The sequence below is a fragment of the Phyllostomus hastatus genome, unplaced genomic scaffold, assembly GCF_019186645.2.
Source record: "Phyllostomus hastatus isolate PE091 unplaced genomic scaffold, TTU_PhHast_1.1 phas_contig_34, whole genome shotgun sequence".
NCBI lineage: Eukaryota > Metazoa > Chordata > Mammalia > Chiroptera > Phyllostomidae > Phyllostomus > Phyllostomus hastatus.
Genome location: NW_025333857.1, coordinates 29258846 through 29281319, shown reverse-complemented (window position 1 = coordinate 29281319; position 22474 = coordinate 29258846). Strand labels below are relative to the sequence as shown.

Genomic DNA, 22474 nt, shown 5'->3' with positions numbered 1-22474 from the left:
GGATTAAGACACCAGTGCCCTTTAACTCAAGGATGGGAAACCACCTCTCAAGTAACCGAGTCAACTGAGGGTCCATCCAACTCAGTAGAATGAGACAGCTATGAGAAGCCACTCCTTTCTAGAGTACACAGTGCTGTGTATTCAGGTTAATCCTCCAACGATATTATAGTCACTCTCCATGGTTAATGAATAGCTTCTAAGTGCCTGCTTCATTTAATTGTCCAAAGGCCAGTTGGTCCTGGAGCGTATAAAGCTACGAGCTGGCTAATGAGAGCATTCTCTCTGAGGAAGGGAAGCAGGGGAGTGGCAGGGTCAGGGAGCTGGGTCCCAAAGGTGCAGGGATGCAGAACAGAACCAGCGCAGTTCTCTGTGCCTTTGCCCTCCTGACTGGCTTCCTGATGGTCTGCCTGGGGGCCTTCTTCGTGTCCTCGGGCTCCATCGTCAGCTGTCGGGTGAACCTGATCCTGGCCTATTTGCTTCTGCCTCTGGGGTTTGTGATCCTTCTGGGTGGAATTTTCTGGAGCACCTACCGCCAGGCGAGCGGAAACAAAGGGATGTTCAGCCACGTGCTCAGACAACACCTTGCTCATGGGCCCGAGGGCCTGGCCACAGTGGACAGGTATGTGTTGAGAAGCCAGACGACTGATGAGGGCTGACATGGGGCTGAGTTCTGGCAAAGCTGAGTGACTTCTAACCCCACGGTGGAACAACTTACCTGTCTCATGGGGCTGCCTGTCTATAGCCAAAGCTTTATCCTCAGGCGGTTACTCCCAGGTTAGTGATTAGGAGCAATGGGGCTGCCTCTGGGGAAAAATGTGAAGTAAAGGAAATTTATCTCAGAGGCTCCCCGCCCGCCACAAACACACTGTAAACCCACCTCAGCCAAGGTAAGAGGCCCAGCTCCAAGGTTGTTTCGTTGTATCATGGGAGCTTTCCTTAGAGGCTGCTGGTGGTTAGTTATTCTTTGTAGTCCAGCTGTAGGGTTATAAGAAGGGCAAGTCCAGAACCAAATTCTGCCCCACAACAAAGGAGCAAGCCCTGCAACCTCTTTATGAGCTCAGTGAAGTCCCAGCTTTTAGGTACCCTTTTAGTTATTTTGATCATACCTCACATGAAAGATTCATTTGAGGCAAAGCAATAATCCAGAGGTGAGATTCAGTTAACCTTGCCACATTGCACCCACTAGGATGGCAATTATTTAAAAAACAAACGAACAGAAAACAAGTATTAGCAAGGATGTAGAGAAGTTGGAAACCTAGTGCATTGCTGGCATGAATGTAAAATGGTGCAGCCACTATGGAAAATGACATGAAAATTGCTCAAAATATTAAACACATAATCACTATTTGATCTAGCAATTCTGCTTCTGGGTATTAGACAAAAGAATCAAAAGTGCAGACTTGAAGCTTGTACACCAATGGTCATGGCAGCATTTTCCACAATACCAAAAGGTGGAAATGACCATTACTTCAGAGGGACACGCACGATGCAGTGTACACACAAAGCAGAATACGTTTTGGCCTTAAGAAGTAAGGACATTCTGACGCATGCTATAACATGATGAGACTTGAAGACATTATGCTACATGAAATAAACCAGACACAAAAAGACAAATGTGTATATATTCGACTTATATTAGGTACCCAGAGTAGTCACATTCACAGACAGAAAGTAGAACAGTGGTCACCGGGGCGAGAGGTGGAGGAGTGGCACAGTTGGGAGGAGAACAGCACGATGGTCAAACAGCAGTGTGCACGTACTCAGTGTCGCCGAACTGCACACTCGGCCAGTGTGGTAAATCTCACGTTATGTGTACTTTACCACATTAAAAAATATCAGTTAGCCTTATGGTCAGTATCAGACAACCAAAAGCCTCCTCATTCTTGGCTGAAATGGGACCACTTAGGGATAAAACATCGGGTATCATCCTTAAGGTACAGGCTGCAGGACTCCATAAGTTCTTTTACCTACTTTATCTAAAATATTTTAGCTACTCTGTGAATTTTGAATAACTGTAATTTTACCCATGACTTGATTTTTGACATTATTATGTTAATGAATGGTGTGAATTATAATAACCCTGACTCATTTCCAATGTTTATTATACCTATTAGCAAGGTCTCTGCATTTGGTAAAAACTAAGATAACCAAAGTGATTGTAGAAGATTTTTCTGGAGTGCTGGTTTTATTCTGTATAAATGTTAGATGATTGCCTCCTGAGAAGTATAACTGATTACCTTTTGGGTGTGGCTTAAAGTTGCTAACACTTGCATAACGCAAAGCATCACACTGTGCAGAAACGCTTTAAAGCAGACTGTGGACATCGTGATGTCCCCTTTTGCTGCCTCTTCCTGCTGCATCTGATAGAGCCCGGCCCATTCAAAATGGCTCCCAAGTCAGTCCAAAGTTGCATTTCTCAGAAGCATTTGCATTCCAAATGGGTTCCCAGGTTAAGGTGTAAAGCAAATGTGTCTGCAAGGATAGAATGCAGGGCACGGGGCACTGGGAACATGACCTGCTGTAGGGGGAGGCGGGGGCCATTGTGAGAGGTGAAGGAGATTTGTGGGGCAGGCGGCAGTCACCCCTGAGCCTCTCACATTACTCTAGGGGACAGCCCACCTTCCTGTCTTCAGTGTCTTCACACTTGTGCCCCGTGACACAGCCGGGCTATTCGGAGTGGAGGCTGAGCTTGGGGCTGTACAGTAGACAGCAGCTTCAGCCTTTTGGCTCTGGGCCTGGTCACATTTGGAAGGGAGTGTGGTCCAAGTGGCAGCGCCTGTTCTGTTGTGGTTACACACCACAAACACTCCCTGTAGGCGCTGGGAGAATTCACTCTATAAATACACAACTCAACCAAGTTCACCCTCTCTCTTCCTCACCTCCATGCCACCCCCAATCCTATTCACAATGGAGAAGCCGGAAGGATTTAGCAATTAGCCACACTGGGCAAGAGCACTGATGCCTATGTCAGCTCTGGCATGAAGGGCACTGTCCGCCATTGGCATGGTAAAGGCTGCAGCTGCAATCGACATAAAGTTCTCGGGTGAAACAGCTTGGGAAAAACGCATATGGGTTGTTGTAATTTTTGCTTATTTGTTTGTTTTTGTTTTTTTTTACTAGCTGTCAAGGCTTGAAAAAGTGGAAAAAAGTGGATGGGAAAGAGAGGAGCATCTGTTATAGTTCAGGGAACTGCACAGAGCTGGTTTTCATTCATTATTTTGTTGGCTGGGAGGACCTGAGACAGTGATTGCAGCTCAGTAGGAGATGATGTGTGTGAATGGGGACAAGGGTGTGAATGGACTAAATAACTGGGTAGGGAGTTCCACAGTCAAGGCCCCCATGTCCCCTACCTCTGCTGAGGATCTCACACTGAAAGTCCCTGCTTCCAATGAGTAAGAGAGGGGATAGCTTGGAATAACCCCCTGAGAAAAGTGACTACAGAGACCCACATCTTACGGCTAATAAACAGGGCTCTGCTGGAAGAGTGGCACCTTTTTTTAAACTAGCGATGCCAGGGAAGAAATACATCTGTTTCAAAATCAATGTTTCTTAACAGTTTAACTTTGCACAGTGGGATCTGAGAGAGGCAGACATATGCCTCTTTGGCATGAACCACTTAAATAACACATGTGTTTGCGGCATTTTCTCCCCCAGGCCAGATTTCTACCCTCCTGCTTATGAAGAAGGTCTTGATGCTGAAAAGCAAACCTATCCCGCAGAGCAGGAGGCCTCGGATGTTCCTCCACCTCTATACACAGAGAGGGACCTTGAATTTGAGGATGAAAAGGATGTTCACCGAGAGGCACCCCCATCCTATGACGACTCCGTGGTGGACAGAGTGGTGGCAGCAACACCAGCGCAGGACACTGAGAGACAAAGCCGAGAGTGCTGAGGGGGAAGCTCTCCACTATGCATGATGCACCCTCAGGGCATACAGCTGCTAAAAATAAAAGTAGGCAAGGGACTGTGGGAGGAAAAGCCAGGTCAAAAACCCTGCTCATGAGCTCCCCGAGGAAATCATGACTCTGTAAGAAATGTTGTCAGCTTTATTATATTTAATGTTTTATTCCAAGAGGACAAGTTGGATGGCAGGGTGGTGGCAAGAGACACAGCCTGATGCTTTCTTTAGAGCTGGGACAACAGCCTTCATCTCTCCGGGCCTCAGTTTCCTTCTCTACGGAGTGAAGAATTTATGCTGGGGTTAATATCTAACCATTGTGGAATGCTTTTTATATGGCAGCCTCCATACTATGAACTTTGTGCTTTTTATTTAGCCCTCATTATAACCTTCAGAGACAGGTGCAATGGCTGTTCCCATTGTACAGATGCATACACTGAGGCTGTGAGAAGTTAAGACTTTCCCAATAACATGCACTTGTTTTCGGGAGGATGGAGGAGTGTCTGTAGAGGGGCATGGGAGGATGTATTTATTTCCAACTTTTGTCCTGGGTTAACCCTGTCTTACTTCCCTCCTCACAAGGAGCAGCTTGGCCTTCCCTCCTCCTTCAGAAAATGGGCCCCAATAGGATGGAGCCCCAGGGTTGCTGCAAGAGTTAAAGCCCCTGGAAAGGCCACAGAGGTTGCTTCAGGGTTCATCTGGTAGATTCTTGTTTAAAATGTAAATAAGGCCTCCAGGTGTTCTGCCCAGGAGCTTGGCCCTCACCTCTGAGTATAGTTTCCTTTCCTCTGATCATTCAACTGATCGTGAAAGATGGTTCCTTAGGGTCACAGGCAGCTGTAGGTGACTGGGCACCAACGCACAGGAGGGGCTTTGGGCTGCGACAGGAAGGATGAAGAGATCTCCAGGAGAAAGAGGGTTACTGAGATGGGATGGGGCCCCAAGGCCTTCTCTTCCCCGTTAGGGCTGAGTGCACAGATGAAGCGGGTCCTGACAAACACACAGAAAGCCACATAAAAGGAAATCCTGGTCCCTTTACAGTTACAGAAGCATGAATTTGGGCATCTGTGATTTAAATCCTTGACATCAGGATTTGTCAAGGTAAGTGGGTACGCAGGTCACTCAAGGTTGTCCAACAGGGAGGTGATCGTGTATTAGCAATGTGGTTTATTATTCCTCTTTAATCATCTCTTTCCACCCCTCTGCTGAGACAGCATCCTGACATTTCCCCGGGGTCCGAGCTGAGCACATTCACAGACCTGAACAAGCTCTAGCCCTGGGCTTTCATCCAGAGTTTGCACTTGTTAGAGATGGTTTTCCCAACCACTGGTAGGCACGTGAAACACATGTTAATTTTGGTTTACATAAGAAAATTGTTTTGATATCTTTGCAATAAATTTTGTACTTAAACTTTCTCTTTTTTTGCCACTGGTTTCTATCAGAAAAAAAATCAATAGGGGAACATAAGTCAAAGTTTCATTCTCTATGTGGAACTAACACAGCACCCAAATGAGTTAATTGTTCTGTAAAACCAAACATTACTGACCAAAAACTATTGATTCAGAAAATTAGCCAGGTGCTTTTTGAAATGGAATACTACTAATTCATTGTTTTTTTTAAAAGCATACATACTCTGAAGCAAGCATCAAGAACACAGGTATCACCCAAAACGCATCCTACCTGAGACAGGCCCAGCAATGAAACCCACTGGGCAAGTCAGACAAAAGGCTCCTCTGTGGTTGATCAGAATTCACTGGCCACCCCTGGGGGATTCACTCAGGGGAAGTAGACACTGTATTCCCCTTTCCTCTGTAAGATTATGATAAAATTAATGGTGATGGACTGAGAACCATGATTCCAGAATGACAGGGAGGGCACTTAGATAGTGAGACAGCAGAAAAGAGGCAAACCTCCAAGCAGAGTGTCTTCGCTTGTTCCCTCTTCTCAGATGTGAGTGGGAGACTCATGGGTCAATAGGAAAGGGAAATGTTCGGAGGCAATGGCTCCTAGTATTTTAATCTTGTAACGTCCTTTTGAACAGCAAGTTTAAGTGCCCTCCCCAGAAGATGAGCATAGTATCAGGTCAATTACAGGATAGTTTATGCTGCAAATATTTTGCATCCCTGAGATGTAGTATGGGTATTTTTAAGCCCTCCACACAAAAAGTCACAAGTCCTTTTACAGACAATCTTAACCATCTTTTAGGATACTACTTAAACACATAGCGTTTGGGGATGTATCTCCCCAGTTCACCTGTATTGCAGGGCACACATGAGGTGCTAAAAGACATGGAACTTGGATAAAGATACGGGTTTATAATGCGTCTCTGCAGTGTGTTCTATAACTTCCACGACAACTTAGGCTGATCCACATACCAAGTGCGCTGTCAAGTGCATGGGCCATTTCCTCTGATAGGGACTGCAGCTGGCTGGAGCGGAGCAGGCATTCTGCTAAGCTCCGACGCCTCGGATAATCTCTTGCTGTTTGCAACTGTTGAAGGGCCAAAGACTGATTTACTGGCAGTTACATCATTTCCAAAGGTGCATAGTTTCTCAGACCCTTCTCGACTCAGGCATGGGAATGTCCTCAGGCAGGTGTCTGGGATATCTGTGTCCACGTGCTTCAAGAACACCCAGTGCAAAAAGAACACCCAGTGCATGACCAAGCAATAAAAGGGGGTCATCTGTTATGTTACTACAAGATCCCCCAGGTGCTTTTCCCATTCCCCCAACCTGCCGTGGCTCGTGGATACTGCTGCCACAGTGCCTTACCCTGACCCACAGCTGCCCAGTGAGAAGTTACCACACCACTATCTGTGTCATTGCCTGTTTTATCTGCAGAGGACACTGGCTCAGTGCAACCAGCTGTCAGCTCCACGTGCCACCTGTGACTGGCCATCAATCTGAGGCTTCCCGTGCAGGAAGTGCTCGTGTAGTGTCCAGGCCCTTCCACCTGCAATGCAATGCAACTGTTTGTCCCATGAATGCTGTGGATGTATTTCAACAATGGCTGCCTGCCCACTTTCAAGGTCAGCTAATAAACTCAAGAATCATGGATGGGGCAAAACAACTTTTTGTTGGTACCTAGCAGGATGTTTAGCATCCATGGTCCCCTCCCATTAAAGGCTTCCCTGGCACATACACACACATTTCCAAACACTCTCTGTGTGGGTGGTGACACTGGCCTGGTGGGAACCACAGCATTGTACACATATTGTTGCTGTCATTGGTCTGGGGGGGCCCATGGGGTTGTGAGTGGACCCTCAATATTAGCTGATTACCAGAGTGGCCCTGATACTTGCCACACTCTATACATAGTTTCTTCTATGATTGTCTCCTGTGGCCCCCACAAATCTTGGATTTCTCCAGCCATTCACTCTTAAGAAAAACTGGTAGCTGGAGCTCTGTGTTTAAGAACACAATGAACAGTAAGTGCAGAAGAGAGACTTCCTGTCTTTCATCTCTCTGAGGATAAGACGAGAGGACAAGTGTGTATAACTCAGCAAGAGAAGCCTGGCTGTCACATCAAGCAGACAGAATATGTTGGCAATGTGAGTACAAACAAGTTCCAGGGAGAAGCCGCGTCCTAGAGCCGCTCCGCAAAAATAGGTGTCTGTGCAGCTGCTGCTTTCCTTCCGTTGCTGGGCCCAGCATCGGCTCTGCCTGCTATTTATGACGCCGTGTTTGCTCCAGGCCCCCTCAGCCAAGCCAACCGTTCTCTGGGCCCACAGCAAGCCCTCCCACCCCTCAACTCCCAGTCTTTGTTCTCAGTGCAGTTGGCCCTGGAGAAATTACATACATGGTTACGAGTCCCGGGAAACTCCACTCTTTGGGAAACCCCTCAGGTGTCTACTGTCCTACCATCTCTGAGTCAAATTCTCTGTGCACTTCCACAGAACACGGCTTGTACCTCTGTGGTGGCATGCACGTCTACCCGATTCTTTGTGTGTTCTTGTCACAGCCTCCTTGTCACAGTTTCCAAATTATGAACTCCTAGGAGCAGGGATAATGTTTGATACATCATCTCACTGCACCAAACCCAGGAGTCTGCAGAGAGTTGTCCAGCCAGTGTTTGCTGAATGAACGAACGTTCACTGGGCTGCTGGACGCACACGACTCCATACAGAAATAAAGAGGAGTTTTTAAATGAGGATTAATTTACATTTGAACATTGAAAGTTCGAAATGGTTAAAAGTTCAGCAACTCAAGAAAAAATAAATATTTTCTTACCTAGGGCCAAGAAAGAATGCATCTAACAGTGTTGACCAACTCAGAGCCCAGGCGTGGCTGGGAGGCCGCCAGGGACCTGCAGGTCACAGCGCAAGGGACTGAAGGCAGATGGCAAACCGTATTCCATTCCTGATAAATGTCGTAACTAGTTCTTTTGAATCTTAGCTCAAAGCCAGCCTCCTATGATTTCGAAGGGAAGATACTTACAATAAAAGACTAAATGCCACTTCAGTTTCTGCTGTGAGCAATTCATCTGTTCTGTTCCAGTTATTTAAAACATTCCCAAGGTCATGATGATGAAAACCAGCCCTTGCTGGTGTTCTGAAAGGCAGCTTTATCGGGACAGTGACTGCTCCTGGAGTTTCTCAAAGGGCGAAACAAACAGATAAGCAAAACACCACAATCTTTGCATAAGGATGAAATAAGGAATTTTTTGTTTATTGGATACTAAATGTCCTAGCACGGTTCTGACAGAAGCATGGATAGAAAATGGAAACAGACACCTTGTGGGGGATGTTTCTCTGCTTGCACTAATCTTAACTACAGCAATAACAAACTGCTCAACAGTCAGAGCACGCCACATCATCTGTGCAAATGACACAAGTGAGAGTGCCGTTCCCAAGGAAGCAAAACATACGCAAACAGGTCCCGCGCACCCAGCGTCCTGGCAGAGTCTGAGGGAGGCTGCTAAAAGCTGCAATATCCTTTTCCTGGGCAAAGAAAGCCTGTTGTGACCCTCTTCTGCCAGCAGGGGTCCCCACTCTGCCCATATCTGTAGCCCCAGTAAGGTTTTCCTCCTGTGCCCACTTCATTTCCTACTTTTACAGTGTTTCATTGTCTCCTTTTACAGCCTTTATAGGTAAGAGCTGAACTGTGTCCAAACCAGTGCATTAAAACAGGCCTTTATTGGGAGATGAGATAGCAGAGAGAGAAATAGCAGATATGGTGACATTTTGTCTCCCCAAGAGGAATGAGTATAAACCCATGTGCCACCCTAGGTGATGGAATCAAGGAAGGGTCCGAAAAATGTGAAGCGTTCATTTACGTAGTCCTGCCAAGAAACTGTTTCCCACCTGCATCATGAAAGGCTGAATCTGAAGGGATGCAGCCAGCTTCATAGCTAAACTAGTATTTACAGAATAAGAGAGGAAGACGCCTTTTGATAGGTTTTGTTAAAAGTGTGCCGTTGTGCTTGGTAGACCGCTCCAGAAGATGTGAGGGAAGGTGGCACGGGACCCAGAGGTGGAGAGGCGGGAGAGTGGGCTGTCAGGGGTTGGCGGGTGTGAAGAGGGCTCTTAGGACTCCTACAAATTTCCTGATGGAAAACCTGACCTGGGACGTAAAGTTGAATGCTCCTCAATGCCCAGGAGTGTTTTCTTAGGTCTGTCCAGGGGCACCTGTGGCCTCAGGTCCGCTGGACTCCGGCACTGGGCTCTCCTCGATTCTATTTCAGAACCTTTTCCCAGCGGGACCAACAATGCCCAGGAGTCGTGACTAACACATTCCTAGCCCACTTACCCTTTCACAAAAGGGGAGTTTCCTTTGTGTGATAATATAGTAACACGTGACAGTGCAGCTTTACAGACAACTGAAGACCCTATTGCATTTGGAAGAACTGACCAACAGCCAAACAAAACAGATGTTTTTCTTGTCCCACCCACTCCCTCCCACCCCCACCAGCAAATTAGCTCTTGTGCTTCCCTTCCCCCCAAAGTCATAAGAGGCACAAACAGGTAGCAAGAAGGCATGGGTGAAGTGTCTCCTGCTCAGCGCTCTCCTTTGGCCCTGGTGAGGGATCCTTCCTTCCTTCCTTCAGGTGATGACGGTGGGACCCCTCCGGCCGGTCCGCTCGTGAATCTGGGATATTTTCAGCGCGATGGCTATGAGGGGGCTCAGCACTGCCTGAAAAGGGAGGAAGAAGGTCTGTGAACAACTCCAGTCAGTCACCAGAGGGCCACTGCGATGGGTTTTGATCTCAAACATCTGGATTCCATTCCAATTTGCACCTTACAGGCAGGACCATCATGGGCAGGACACCTGTTCCCCGGCCTCGGTCTCCTGTTTTGTACAAGGAGATGGGGACCTCCAAAGTCTCCTCTAACTCCCAGAAACTTTGATTTAAGGTAGGAAACTGCACAACCCAACTACCAGAGCACTGGAGCATTTCATGGATGGAGCTTTGTGAATCAGGGAAGTTCAAAAAACTCCAGTCTTCCTCTGCTGTCCTCTCTCCTCACATGCACCGACCCCATACGCACACACACAAACTTGAGGAAAAACATTGGCTCTCCATCCCAAGGCCAAATGTGAAGAACCTACTCTCCTGAGATGTCAAAGACGACAGGCCCCTCCAGTTGGCTAGTGCCGCAGAAATAACTGCTCATTTCTCCCACCAAATAACACGGTGGCTCCTGAGGCTCCTCCATGTCCCCTAGAAGGAGGTGGGGTGGTTTAGAGACCTAAGGAATGGATTCCTGGACTGACAGGGGACACAATGAGGAATAAAGATCACTTCTTGCCCATTAGCTGCTCATCATGTCATAGGACTAATGTGTTGTTTTCCAAAGTGTGGGGCATGTACCACTCAAAATGATTTTAGTTGGTACAGGTTATCATAGATGGTGCAGGGACACGGTGTTACTTACAAAACAATGAGGTCACTCTACTTTCCGTTCTTCTTCAACCCTCCTAATGCCGTCAACGAGAAACTGCCTCCAGTCTGGGACAGTTTAACCAAGGCAGAGCATGCCACAGGCCAGCTTTCCCTGGGTGAAAGATGCTCTCATGCTATATTTTTGTTCAATTCCTTTTTATGGTGCCCTTTTATTTATTAGGGATAATGTGTTTTTCCTTGTACAGCACCACTATACACTTTCTGTAGTAAGTAAATGGATTGAAGTAAAAACAAAGTGAGTCCATTTAAAAACAAATAGTAAGTAGAGATACTGACAGAAAAGAAGCTTGTGAAATACTGGTATAAAGGAAGAGAAAACAAACCATTTGAGGAAAATAAAACCTGTCATTTTGGAGAGTGGTGGGGGAGTTCTGTCACTTGCAGCCCCCACATACGCCTAACAGAAACGGGGGTGAAGGGAATGCATACGTTCTCATCAGACAAGAACACCAGCCGATGCCAGGGTACAAGTAGCCCAGTGTGTTCCGAGTGCAGTGTAGATACAGGCCAGTCCTGAATGATAACTGAGGGATCTAAATGCCAGAGTGAAGTTGAAGGATTTAATTCATTAGGCAAAGGAAGATGATGGAGTGTTTTTGAGCTGAAAGTTTTCCCTGTCAGAGCTATGCTTTGGAAAGATTTCTCTATCAGCAAAGCCAGTGGTTAAACACATTTATGGCTAAATGCATTAAATTATCTTCCTCTATGAAGACGTCTAGATGACAAGGCTCAGATACAACTGTGCACACTAGAAGGAGATGAAAAATCTAAAGTAATTTCATAGCTAAAGAAGCCAGCAGTAGCTCCCTCTGGTTCCACACCCACAAACTTGACACATAGAAACAGAGCATCTCTTTTCCTTTCAATAACCCATCTGATGTCCAGAAAAGTCTACTGCAGGAAAAATCTCCAACACTTTTTCAGTACACAGTCAATGTGATACCCATATTGTGACATCTGCATTTTTTAAAAAATCCTAACTGGGGATGAGAGAGAGAGAGGGACACCAATGTGAGAAACATTGATTGGTTGCCTCCCATAGGCTCCTAGACCTAAGATCAAACCCACAACTGAAGTATGTGCTCTGACCAGAGATAGAGCCTACATCCTTTTTGGGATACGGGAGATAGTCCAAACAACTCAGCTGCCTGGCCAGGGCAGAATCTGGATTCTTTAGGAGCCAAACATCCATTTTGTATGGAAATCAGGAATTTTCCACTTTCACTCCTCTTCCTCTCCTGTCTTCTTCTCCCTCTTTCCTCCTTCCCATCCCCTTCCTCTTTTTTTGGCAATACAGTTGTCCCTCAATATATCGAGGTTGACTTATTGCGGCTTCACTGTATTGCAGGTTAGTACCCATACAGAATTTTATATGTTGTTAAAATTACGTAGGTTTAAGAGTGTAGAAAGTGTATAAGAGCATATGAAGTGTTTATAAGAGTGTGGGAAAGGTTAATAAGAGTGTGGGAAAGATTTATAGGAGTATGAGAAGGGTTTATAAAGCCTTAAAATATATATAAATAATAAAATAAATATAACGCTGCTACTTCGCGGATTTTCACCTATCGTGGGGGTATCTGGAACGTAACTCCCAAGACAGGTGAGCGATCACTGTATACCAGTAAATCCTCAGTGATACCTATGAAAGAGGTTGAACAAGGCAGTTTAAAATCAATCACTTCAACTGAGGTCCTGAAGAACAAGTAAAGATTCATTTAAAATATCCTACCAATTTAAGAAAATGCAGTGAAATTGAATTTGAAACTTCAAGAACTGAAATTAAAACATACTTATTTTACATCCTTGTACATTTCAAGATGCAGGATTTTCCACTCTGTATGTTTATTAAGTGCTGGTACCTACTGGCAAGAGCACAGTTGTAACTGATGCTGGGAATAATACTTCAGACCCTCCTTTACTGATCTCCACTGCACTCTGTAGATGAGCCTGTGTTTCCCATCTTCTGTAGGACAGCTGATCGACGTCCATAACACACTGGATGTCTGTGACCAACGGGCCACTATGGAACATGCTCCCCGACTTCTGCTCCCAGCAGTTAAGTGCTTACCAGGAGTCAGTTCAGTTTGCTCCTAACTATGTTAAGGCCTGTAGTACTTGGTAAGAGCCTGCAGTTATTAAATTACCTGTAAACCAGTGAAGTGTAAGTGTATGTAGGTAGAAGTTCTTTCTGTGAAAATTAAGTTGAACGTCTGGAAAGACTTAGGCAATGGCCGTTAGCTAATCCTGTCAAATCAGATGTGAGTGAGGTACTATGAAATATTTAAGAGAAATAAAAAGAATATAAAAAATTCTTCCCTCATATAGCTTCACAGCATCTGTAAGTTCTCACTGGCTATAAAGAAATTAAAGGTGAACATTATGGATAATGAATTATGAATGAAAATATTTTAAAGAAAAATAATCACAACTAAATGGTATGGTCATTCTTAAACAAAAGGTCTTAGACCAAAAGTAAAAGACTGAAAAATGAGCATATATGTAATATATTGTGCTAAAAAACAATGGTTGAGATATGTATGCCTTTAAGGACCTCTGTTAACTCTCTTTCCAGATTAGTGAGCCAAGCACTCTTCCCTGTCCTGACCATGTCACATGAGAAGGCTCCAATGGCTATTATGCAGCCCGAAGGGAAGGGAACAAAGTTTGGAATGTCCAGATAAGGAAGACCTTGAGCACAGGAGCTCCCACCTGAGCAAAGAGCCCAGGCCCACCTGGCCCAGAAGCTGTGGGGCTGTCTGCCTGCAAGGGCCGAGGGTTTGGGAAGGATGTCAGTGATGTTCACCGGGGACTAAACACTACTGAGGTCCACGAGCCATTTTCCAGGAACCTAGAAACTCTTTAGGTGTTTGCAGGGCCTTAAGGAGTTCTGGGGGGAGTCCCTAAACATACCCGAGATTGAATTTTTGCCAGCCTTGTGGGAGCTGCAAGTCAGAATTAATTTGAAAATCACAAAGTAAGGCATTGTTTTCCTGCCTGAGTGTGTAGAGTCAACACAGGAGTGAGAGGAAGGAAGGAAAAAGAGGGATGGATGGAAGGAAGGAGGGAGGAAGGGGAGGAAGGAAAAGGAGGAAAGGAAGAGAGGAAAGGAAACAAGAGAAAAGAAAATCACAGGTTTGATACACATGAATCCCAGATACTTCACTCATGCCATCAATCATGTTTTATGGGAAAAACAGAGGGGGGAATTAATTTTCCTGAGGCACTGGAAAGGCCCTCAGAATGGGGAGTGAGAAGGGGAGATAAAAATGAGAAGCCCGTGTATGTGAAATTTCTGAGGTGGGATGAAACATAGAGCTTGAGAAGCAGAGAGGACCATGGAATCGCCTAGTTTGATTCTTTCCCATCACAGACCAGCAAACCCAGCCTGGAGAGGAGACGTGATTGGCCCAGGGTTACTCCTGTGTTGGGTGGCTGGGCTGGGGGAAGAACTTAGTGACACCTCTTCTACTGTTCTTCTGTCACACAGTTCTGATTCTGAGACCTGTGAGGCAGAAAAAGAACAGAGAAACGAGCCTCAGAGGAGGGGAGGGAGAAAGGGCAGGGCTGTCGTCCCGCTGCCCCAGACCAGCCCCACGGTAGACAGTAGACGAGGCATCTGAGCAGCCGTCTCCGCTGACCAAGAGCAGGTGGGCAGTGGGAAGTGCACTCCCAGTGATGTGAGTGGAACTTCCAAGGTGACTTTTTGTGAATAAAGGAAATAAACTAATAGAGACTTTAATCAATTAGGAATAGAGCATCTTTTTTCTAATTCCAGTACTACTTCTTAGGATGCTTGGCATAGCTGTTCTTCACTCAGCTGCAGGAAACAGGGAGTGTCCACCCTGCAGCAGACGCAGCAGGCAGTGTGTCCGCCGCCTGACAGCACTCACAGTGGGGCCGGGCCCTGGGCTGGGCGCCTTAGGCTGTCGTCTCCGGTGAACAGACCTGCCAGGCTAAACAGGGAATTGGATCCTGTCTCTATTTAAAAATTTGTCACTTTGTTTATCTTGGATTTTCTGCATTGATTTTATTTTTAAAAATACCATATTACAACATTTACCTCAATTGCTGGGTTTTTTGCCACCCCCTTACATTTTGCACCCTGCTAACCTCACCCTAATCCCATTCCTGTATTAGGTTTTAAGCTGTTCCTACCCTCTGGAAGGACAGAGAAGGTTTCTCCTTTCACTTTCTTTCCCATCCTATCTCTTGCTTTATGTGGTTGTTGTTTTGATCCATGTTCATGTAATTCAGAGCCACAAAAACAAACCCCTAACAAACTCAACTCCTTACCCTGACCAGCAATAGACAGGAGAGGTGTATATGATGTGAATGTCACAAGACTCAAAGTAAATAGTTGACTGATTTTTTTGGAGAAAAACAAAATCCTAACCAGATACACAATCACCTATTAAGCAAGATCTGTCAGACTCTGAGGAGGGAGCCAGTGCCAGGCTGGCCTCCAGGAGGAGTGTGCGGTGGGAGCGTCAGGAAGTGTCTTGCGGGAAGGAGTGGGGGAGGGGGCGGTAAATGACAGTACTTGTCCCAGCTCACGGTCTGGGCAGGTGCTGCAAACCAGAGAAGGAAGACCATTCAACACCAGAAAACACTAACATTCTGACATCCACAAAATCGGGATTGATAACAAACAGCACTTTCTCCTGATCCTTAGGGGCAACTTGCATCAACATTCCCATTTTGGTGAAAGCTGAACAGCACTGCCCAACTTTCGCTCATGATTTCATGCAAATATTCATTTTTAGTCCAAGTGTTGTTTGCTTCACCCAAGGCAGTGGTTCTCAAACCTGAGCGTGCATTGGAATCATCTGCGGGATTTGGTAAAATGCAGGCAGCTGGCTCCCTCCCCTTGAGTTCCTGATACAGGAGGCCTGGGTGGGGGGGCCCAAGACTTTGCATTTCTAACAAGTTCCAGGTCCTGCTGGTACTGCTGGTACTGCTAGTCCAAGGATCACACTTTGAGAGCCTCTGCTCTAAGGTGCTCATCTCTGTGGTGTGGTGAAATGCTTTGCTCTAGATAAACACCAGTTGGCCTTGTTTATATCACATGATCTCACTCCCTGGCCATAGCTGACTGGACCAGGGTGCGTCCTGACCTACAGGCAGGCAATTTATGGTCTGGCCAGTGACTGAGGTAGCCTAGGGCAAAAGTTGAGCCAGCTGATCAGATTCTTGCCTTAAACTGATACGCACCCCAGATAGATGGTGGGATGACATGCAGGGGCAACAGCAACCACAGAGACCTGTACTCTTCTCCAAGACAGCATGCGGCCTTTCCATCCCCTGTGAGCTGTCTTAGCTGATCTGGGAAGGGGTGGGAGCCCCAGATGGCCACTGCTGAACTTCTTGCCAATTCAGACAGGGGTGGCCCCGGTAAACTAGTTTGATTCACCTAATATAGAAATGTGACATTCTTGCATCCCAGGAGTTATGGGGCAATTCATACCTGTTATGATTATAAGTTTGAAATCATCTCCTGCCTTTGTTTCCAGGACATCTCAGTAGTGGAGAAAGTTTCTGATTATACTGCACTTCCAAACCCTAGGACTCATACAGTGCAACAAAGGAGAACCAAGTACAGGGACCTGAGACCTGAGGCTGCTTTTTAAGAAGCCTGGAACGTGGGGGTGGAATCTACCCCCAGCTTCTCTCCGCAAGCCAGGAGGCCTGGCAAGGAGTTGCGTCTTCCTGGAGGAGGAACAGATGTTTTCGTCTTCTCATGAAGAGGCCATCCACCAGCCTCACTTCCCTATGCATTCCCACTGAGGCCCCCTTTCCTAATTTGCTCAAAGGTGCCCTATAGGCTAGACACCGCCCTGTTTACCTACTCCAGATTTTAGGTAATAAAGATGACCAGCTATTGGACACTCACTTGAAAAGCAAACAGAAGCAGCAAAATTATGGCTGAAATTCAAATCAAATCAAATACATTTTTCTAACACAAATTAAGTGGGAATGCTAAGCATTGCAAACATTTGCTCTTTATTACAGTTCATACAATCATGGTCCTAATTTTCATCCCCTGTTCATGTAATAAACCTACCTATCTTGATCCCAAATGGACCTAAAATTAACCAAAATACAGAATATGGAAAAGGAATACAGGTAAATCTGAGTTTACCTGTAGCACAGAGGGAGCCCATCTGTCTTGTCAATATCAGAAAAATAAAAACTTGCTCCACAAAGACTCTCTTCCGAGGGGGAAAAGCCATTCCAAGATATGAGCAGATAAAATTCTCCCCCAAAAAGTTCAGTCAAAGCAAAAACCGAACTAGCATTTTGGGAGTGCACAGGCAAGCCTAACGGAAACCACACTGCCCCCGCAGGGTGGCCCCATCTTCCAGCACTTCCTGGACAAGGTTCTTCATCTCTCTGTGCCTCATCTTTAACACTGGGATGATCGTAACAGTTCCTGCCTCACAGGGTTGTTGTAACATGAGATGAGACACAGCACGGCCCTGCACAGCATCCCCAGCCCTGCATCTGTGGCCCTGTTTCTGAAGACTGCCGTGAGGCCTCCCCCAGGTAAGTATGCAGCTTGCACGTCAGATTCATTCCTGCTTAAAAACATTTTCCTGGTTGGGTTGAGGTTACAGGCAATAGACTGATTCCACAGCAAGACAGAGACTTGATTTACTGACTTGCAAAATCTCAGGAAAAGGAAATGCATTCTCTGGCCCCCATCAATGGTTTGTTGATTCTCCTTGAGAAATTTTTAATAGCTTGCTCTGAGTATCCAGTATGTACCAAGCACTATTCCAGATTCATGTAGTGAGCTAAGCTTTACAAATAGTCTGTGAGGTAGGTGGTATTGTCTACATTTTACAGGTGAGGAAGAAGGCTCAGAGGCACTAGGCAACTTGCTTGAAGTCACACAGCTAGTAAGTGCAGAGCTCAGTTCTGTACCCAGTCCGTGCTGAGATTTTAACTGCAAAGTTGTGCTGTATTTCACCATCCTAGACCGCCCTTCTGCTGCTGAAAAATTCCCCTTTTCTGAAAGGTTTAAATAAATTCATCTTCATACCTTTACTGTAAAAATGTTTCTCCATTCCAGGTACAATATTTGAAAACTACCTTTTAAGAATTGTGAAATATAGCATTCATAGGAAAATACATAAAAGATATATACTCAAATTATATATAAAGCTGATGCTGCTTCTGGAGGCCTAGCCTATTTGAATTCTAAAATGAACTCATCAAATTGTTCTCCTTAGTTAGCAAGAAATACAGTCTGTACACACAGCTGATGTCCAAGATTTTTCTTTAGGAAGACTCTTTAAAAGATTAAAGGACTTACTTTTTGACCCCTATCTGCAGAATTTATCATGAATAGATGATTTTAAGAGGCATTTATAAATACTTTTCTGAATGCATTTTATTACTTTCTAATATAATTGTCCTTATGATAATACTCTGCATGATTTCATTCCCCAGTATACAGTTAATTTTTATACACGTTCCCAATGGCATGAAAAGAATTTACGTGTTGATGTAGTTTGGCGTAGTATCTATATGTGTCCATTAAGTGAGGCATGTTAACAATGTTGTTTAAATATTCTATAACGTCAGTAACTTTTAAAATCTATTTGTTCTACTAGTTACTGAGAGTAGTGCGAAAACACTTCAAAGATAGTGTAGATTTTTTTCTCTGTTTCTTCTCATAGTTCCATCCAGTTTCTGCTTTATAGATTTAAAATTGCTCGGTCTTCATGGGGAATCAAACTTGAGTCACTTTGAGGAGTCCTTCTTCAACATTAACAATTATTTTGACCTTTATCTAAAACTAGTAAAGCTAGAACTTTGGTTATTGTTTGTATATAACTTTTTCATTTTTTTGAGCTTGCAAATTTTCTGTTTATTTGTTTAAGATGTGTCTCTTGTAAGGATATATTTATCACCTTTTTGAAAAAACCCAGACTTTGTTTTTCCCCTGGACATTCAGTTCATTTACCTTTGAAGATAACACAGTCTATGTTTTCCTCTGTTAGGTTGGGAATTATATCTTTTTGTTCTTCTATTTTTCTGTGGTGGCTACCTAGAAGTTACAACACAAATCCTTGACCTATCAAAGTCTAATAATGATCTATATTTTCACTTTCCTCCATGATACACAAAGATCTTAGCATGCCTTAACTAAGACTGCTTTCACAGGGCACATAGCTATTGTGGTTGTATATTTTAGTTCTCTATGATATCAATATGATGACTACTGTCAGCACCATAAGGCATTATTAGTGTTTTTACAGCCAGTATTCATACAAACCAACCACTGCTTATAGCTGCTCCTTGCTTTCTACTCATTGAGGCATCTCTGAGGTTCCACATGGGAGACCTTTCCTCCCACCTGAAGGACATCCTTGAGAATTCTTTTTGTGCAGGTGTGCTGGTGGCCCATTCTTTCAGGATTTTAAAAAAGATTTTATTTATTTATTTATTTTTAGAGAGAGGGGAAGGGAAGGGGAAAGAGAGGGAGAAAAACATCAATGTGTGGTTGCCTCTCGCATACCCCCAACTTGGGGAACCTGTCCCGCAATCCAGGCATGTGCCCTGATGGGAATTGAAAAGGCGACCTTTTGGTTTGCAGGCCTGTGCTCCAAATACTGAGCCACACCAGCCAGAGCCCAATTCTTTCAGGTTTTGTTTGTCTAAAAATGTCTTTATTTTGCTTTCATTTTAGAAAGATAGTTTCTAGACTATCAGTTACTTTATTTCAGTCTTCTGATTTCTGGTGTTGCTGCTGAAAAATTAGTCGTCCATCAAACAACTTTGTCTTTGATTTTTTTTGTCTTGCCTTTTACTTTCTTCAGGGTTGGCCTGACATGCCTAGATGAGAACTTATTTTTATCTGTCCTGCGTGGGCTTCTGAAACCCATGGACTGGTTTCCTTGATTGGCTCTGGGAAATCCTTAGCTATGACCTTCTCAAGTTTTACCTATACTCCAGTGGCTTTCTCCTGTCCTTTTGCGATTTCAATTAAATTATGTTAGACTTCACTATTATCCTTCACGTCTCTTACCCTCTATTCTATATTTTCTATTAATTCTGGCACACATTGCTTTGTCTCTTCAAGTGCCTTGTAATTCTTTGCTGGCCACTTTGTTTAAAAATGACTTGCAGCAATAACTTGAGACCTAGGGTGATGTTAGCTTCCTTCGTCTCCTTGGATGAGACCCCTGAGGGAGCAGGCAGTTCAGAGCCATGGATTTATAACCCCTCTGGGTTACAGTCTGTACTCTGCCTTTGGAATGGTTCCCTTCGAGTTTAGAATCTAGAACAGGGGTGGTTCTGCCTTTGGTGAGTTCCCAACTCTCACTGTATTTCTATCGTCCACATGAAGCTGCCACACAGGTCTGCCTCTTAGCTGCTTCCTCTGGATAGTCCTTTGGGTGGCAGAGACAGGTGGTGATAAGCTGGGTTTTCTACCTGGACCTGGTGCTTGTCACCTACAACTTGTTTAATTCCCCCAAAGCAGCCATTCTTAGCACCCTTCCTGGACAGGAAAACACTCCAGGGCAGAAAGGGCTCTGGCTCATTTCCCTGAGCTTCAACCTCCTTCCTTTTTGTGTTACTATCTTATTTGGGTTTTGGGCATTGATGCTTCTCAAATGATGCTTTTATATATTTCTTTCAGCTATTTTTTTTTCTTTTCAGAAGGTGGATTAGTGTGAATCATGCAGTCCACTAGTCCTAGAAGCTTGCAGTCCATCACAGAGGGTTGGGTTTTTCTTTTTGGTAATCATTTTCCTGCCAGTATTTAAGAATCTTATTTCATATAAAAATCTAGCAAATCTAGCAACCCTGAGCTCAAATATTAATAAGGCAATAACCGGAGAGAGCTGAGTATCACCAGAGTTCCCACATAACTGGCCCCAATCTAACATTTGCTGCCTGTTTCAGTGGGCATCTGAATTTGCTACACCTGAACTAGCAATAATATAGCAGGAACAATGAAATGATCTCAATAGTAGTGAGTATACATTTTCCCTGGATAGTTCCATGTCTAGGCATCCAGGACATTCTAAGCTAACTCTTCATTTCTGAAATGGAAATTATCACCAGGAGGAGAGCGAAGACTGTGTGGGAGGGCTGGCAGGTCTGCCAGAGGAGCCCAGAACACTATGGGGAGTGCAAGGACTGAGATCCTTCCCAGCTCTATTTCCTGAGCTTCCGATTCTCAGCATGTGCTGAGCTGCCCATGACTAGGACACAAACTATAACCCAGGAACTGTCTCCTCTCAACCTGGCCCTCCAGGGGGGGCACGCTGGAGCCTGGCAAGACATCTGTGTGAACGAAGGAAGACAAAGAGTAGAGATGCTAAAACCCCAAACCATTTTGGTGAGCAGAAGCCCTGGCTGAGTGAAGCCCTGAGAGAATGAACTCTTTTCCTCTCCCACCTTGAAGAACTGCCAAGGGCTAGGCAGGGATCTTCAGTGGCCAAATGGCGGAGGCGCATCCCAGGGTGGGAATACTGCTTCTACAGGGGAAAAATTAACAGTCTCTCTGTACTTTCCACACTGCCACCACAGCCCACTTGGTTTAACTGGCTGCAGGTAGCATTGGGGCAGTCTCCAGCTCCTAGAGAGTACAGATGTCTAAGACAGGACTGGCCCTTGGAAAGGGATTTGAGGACATCAATGGGGATAGGACCTGTAGACAATAAACCAGTCTTCCCGCTACTCTGGAACTGTGGTGCCCAAGAATTGCATCTAAGAATAGTCCTAGAGGATGGGTTGGAGTGCATTAATGATATGTCAGGCTGAAATGGGCACCCTGATTACTCTAATTTATTTTTCATAAGTGAGTATGCATCCTCATGTTTTGTTTTTGTTTTTTTTTTTTTGATAGAATAAGCATAGCATCCTAGTTAAGAAAGTGGGCTCTGGGTCCAGAATCTAGGTCCAAAGTAGAGTAGCAGTTATACTACTTATAAATAATAGGTTATCCCAATTCTCAGGGTCAAAGTTTTCTCATTTATAAAACATGGATGGATGAGTATCTATCACATTAGATGATAATGAGAATTAGATATAACACACACAAAACACATAGCATTCTGCCTACCCACTGACAGGCAGGCACATGATACACACTACTAAACATTGTTGTTATTGTTATTATTATTACTGAAGCAGCAAGCCTCGCTTACTAGAATAGTAGGATGGAAGTGAGCAGACCAGTACTCTAGCCCCAACAAACTGACCTTCGGTAAGACAGATAGCAACCACTTGGCTTCTGCTTCCTTGCCTGTAAAATGAAGTTTATATCATCTTTTCTGATGGAAGATCAGATTTTAAAAAAGATTAAGAACATCAGAAGTGTTTTTCAGTTTTCAGATGCCCAAAGCCACTCCAATCAGAAGTCAGATCTCTCTGTATTAGTGAGATCATCTTAGCCTCAGAAAAAAATGGCCTTCCTTTTTATTTATGTGTAGTGGGACCAATATATCCAGCCAGAGGGAATACAATCAGATTGCAGTTGAACAAGACAATGCTGAAAACAGAAGGAACAGATGTCACTGCACTTGGAACACATTCCTTAAGGGTGTATCTGTTTCTAAAGTAGTCAGCCAGGACAGCCAGACTGAGCACCAGTAGCAGAAGCAAAGTGGAAAGAAAACTTCTGCCATAAGGACTGCCTGAGTCATAGAGCAGAGG

The 22474-nt window shown here is 44.8% G+C and overlaps 2 protein-coding genes across 2 annotated transcripts in view; one reads left to right on the top strand and one right to left on the bottom strand.

The window, feature by feature from the left end:
• The first annotated feature begins 279 nt into the window (after positions 1–279).
• Positions 280–5313, top strand: TMEM252 (transmembrane protein 252). Its single transcript, XM_045840766.1, has 2 exons — positions 280–619; positions 3655–5313. The coding sequence occupies exons 1-2, from the start codon at positions 342–344 to the stop codon at positions 3890–3892; spliced, it is 516 nt and encodes a 171-aa protein (XP_045696722.1). The 5' UTR covers positions 280–341; the 3' UTR covers positions 3893–5313.
• Positions 5314–8538: 3225 nt separating this feature from the next.
• PGM5 (phosphoglucomutase 5) overlaps positions 8539–22474 on the bottom strand; it is a 167783-nt gene continuing 153847 nt past the window's right edge. Inside the window, exon 11 of the mRNA XM_045840691.1 lies at positions 8539–10029. Coding sequence (XP_045696647.1) covers positions 9940–10029 — 90 coding nt within the window. The 3' untranslated portion in view covers positions 8539–9939. The remainder of the gene's footprint in view (positions 10030–22474) is intronic.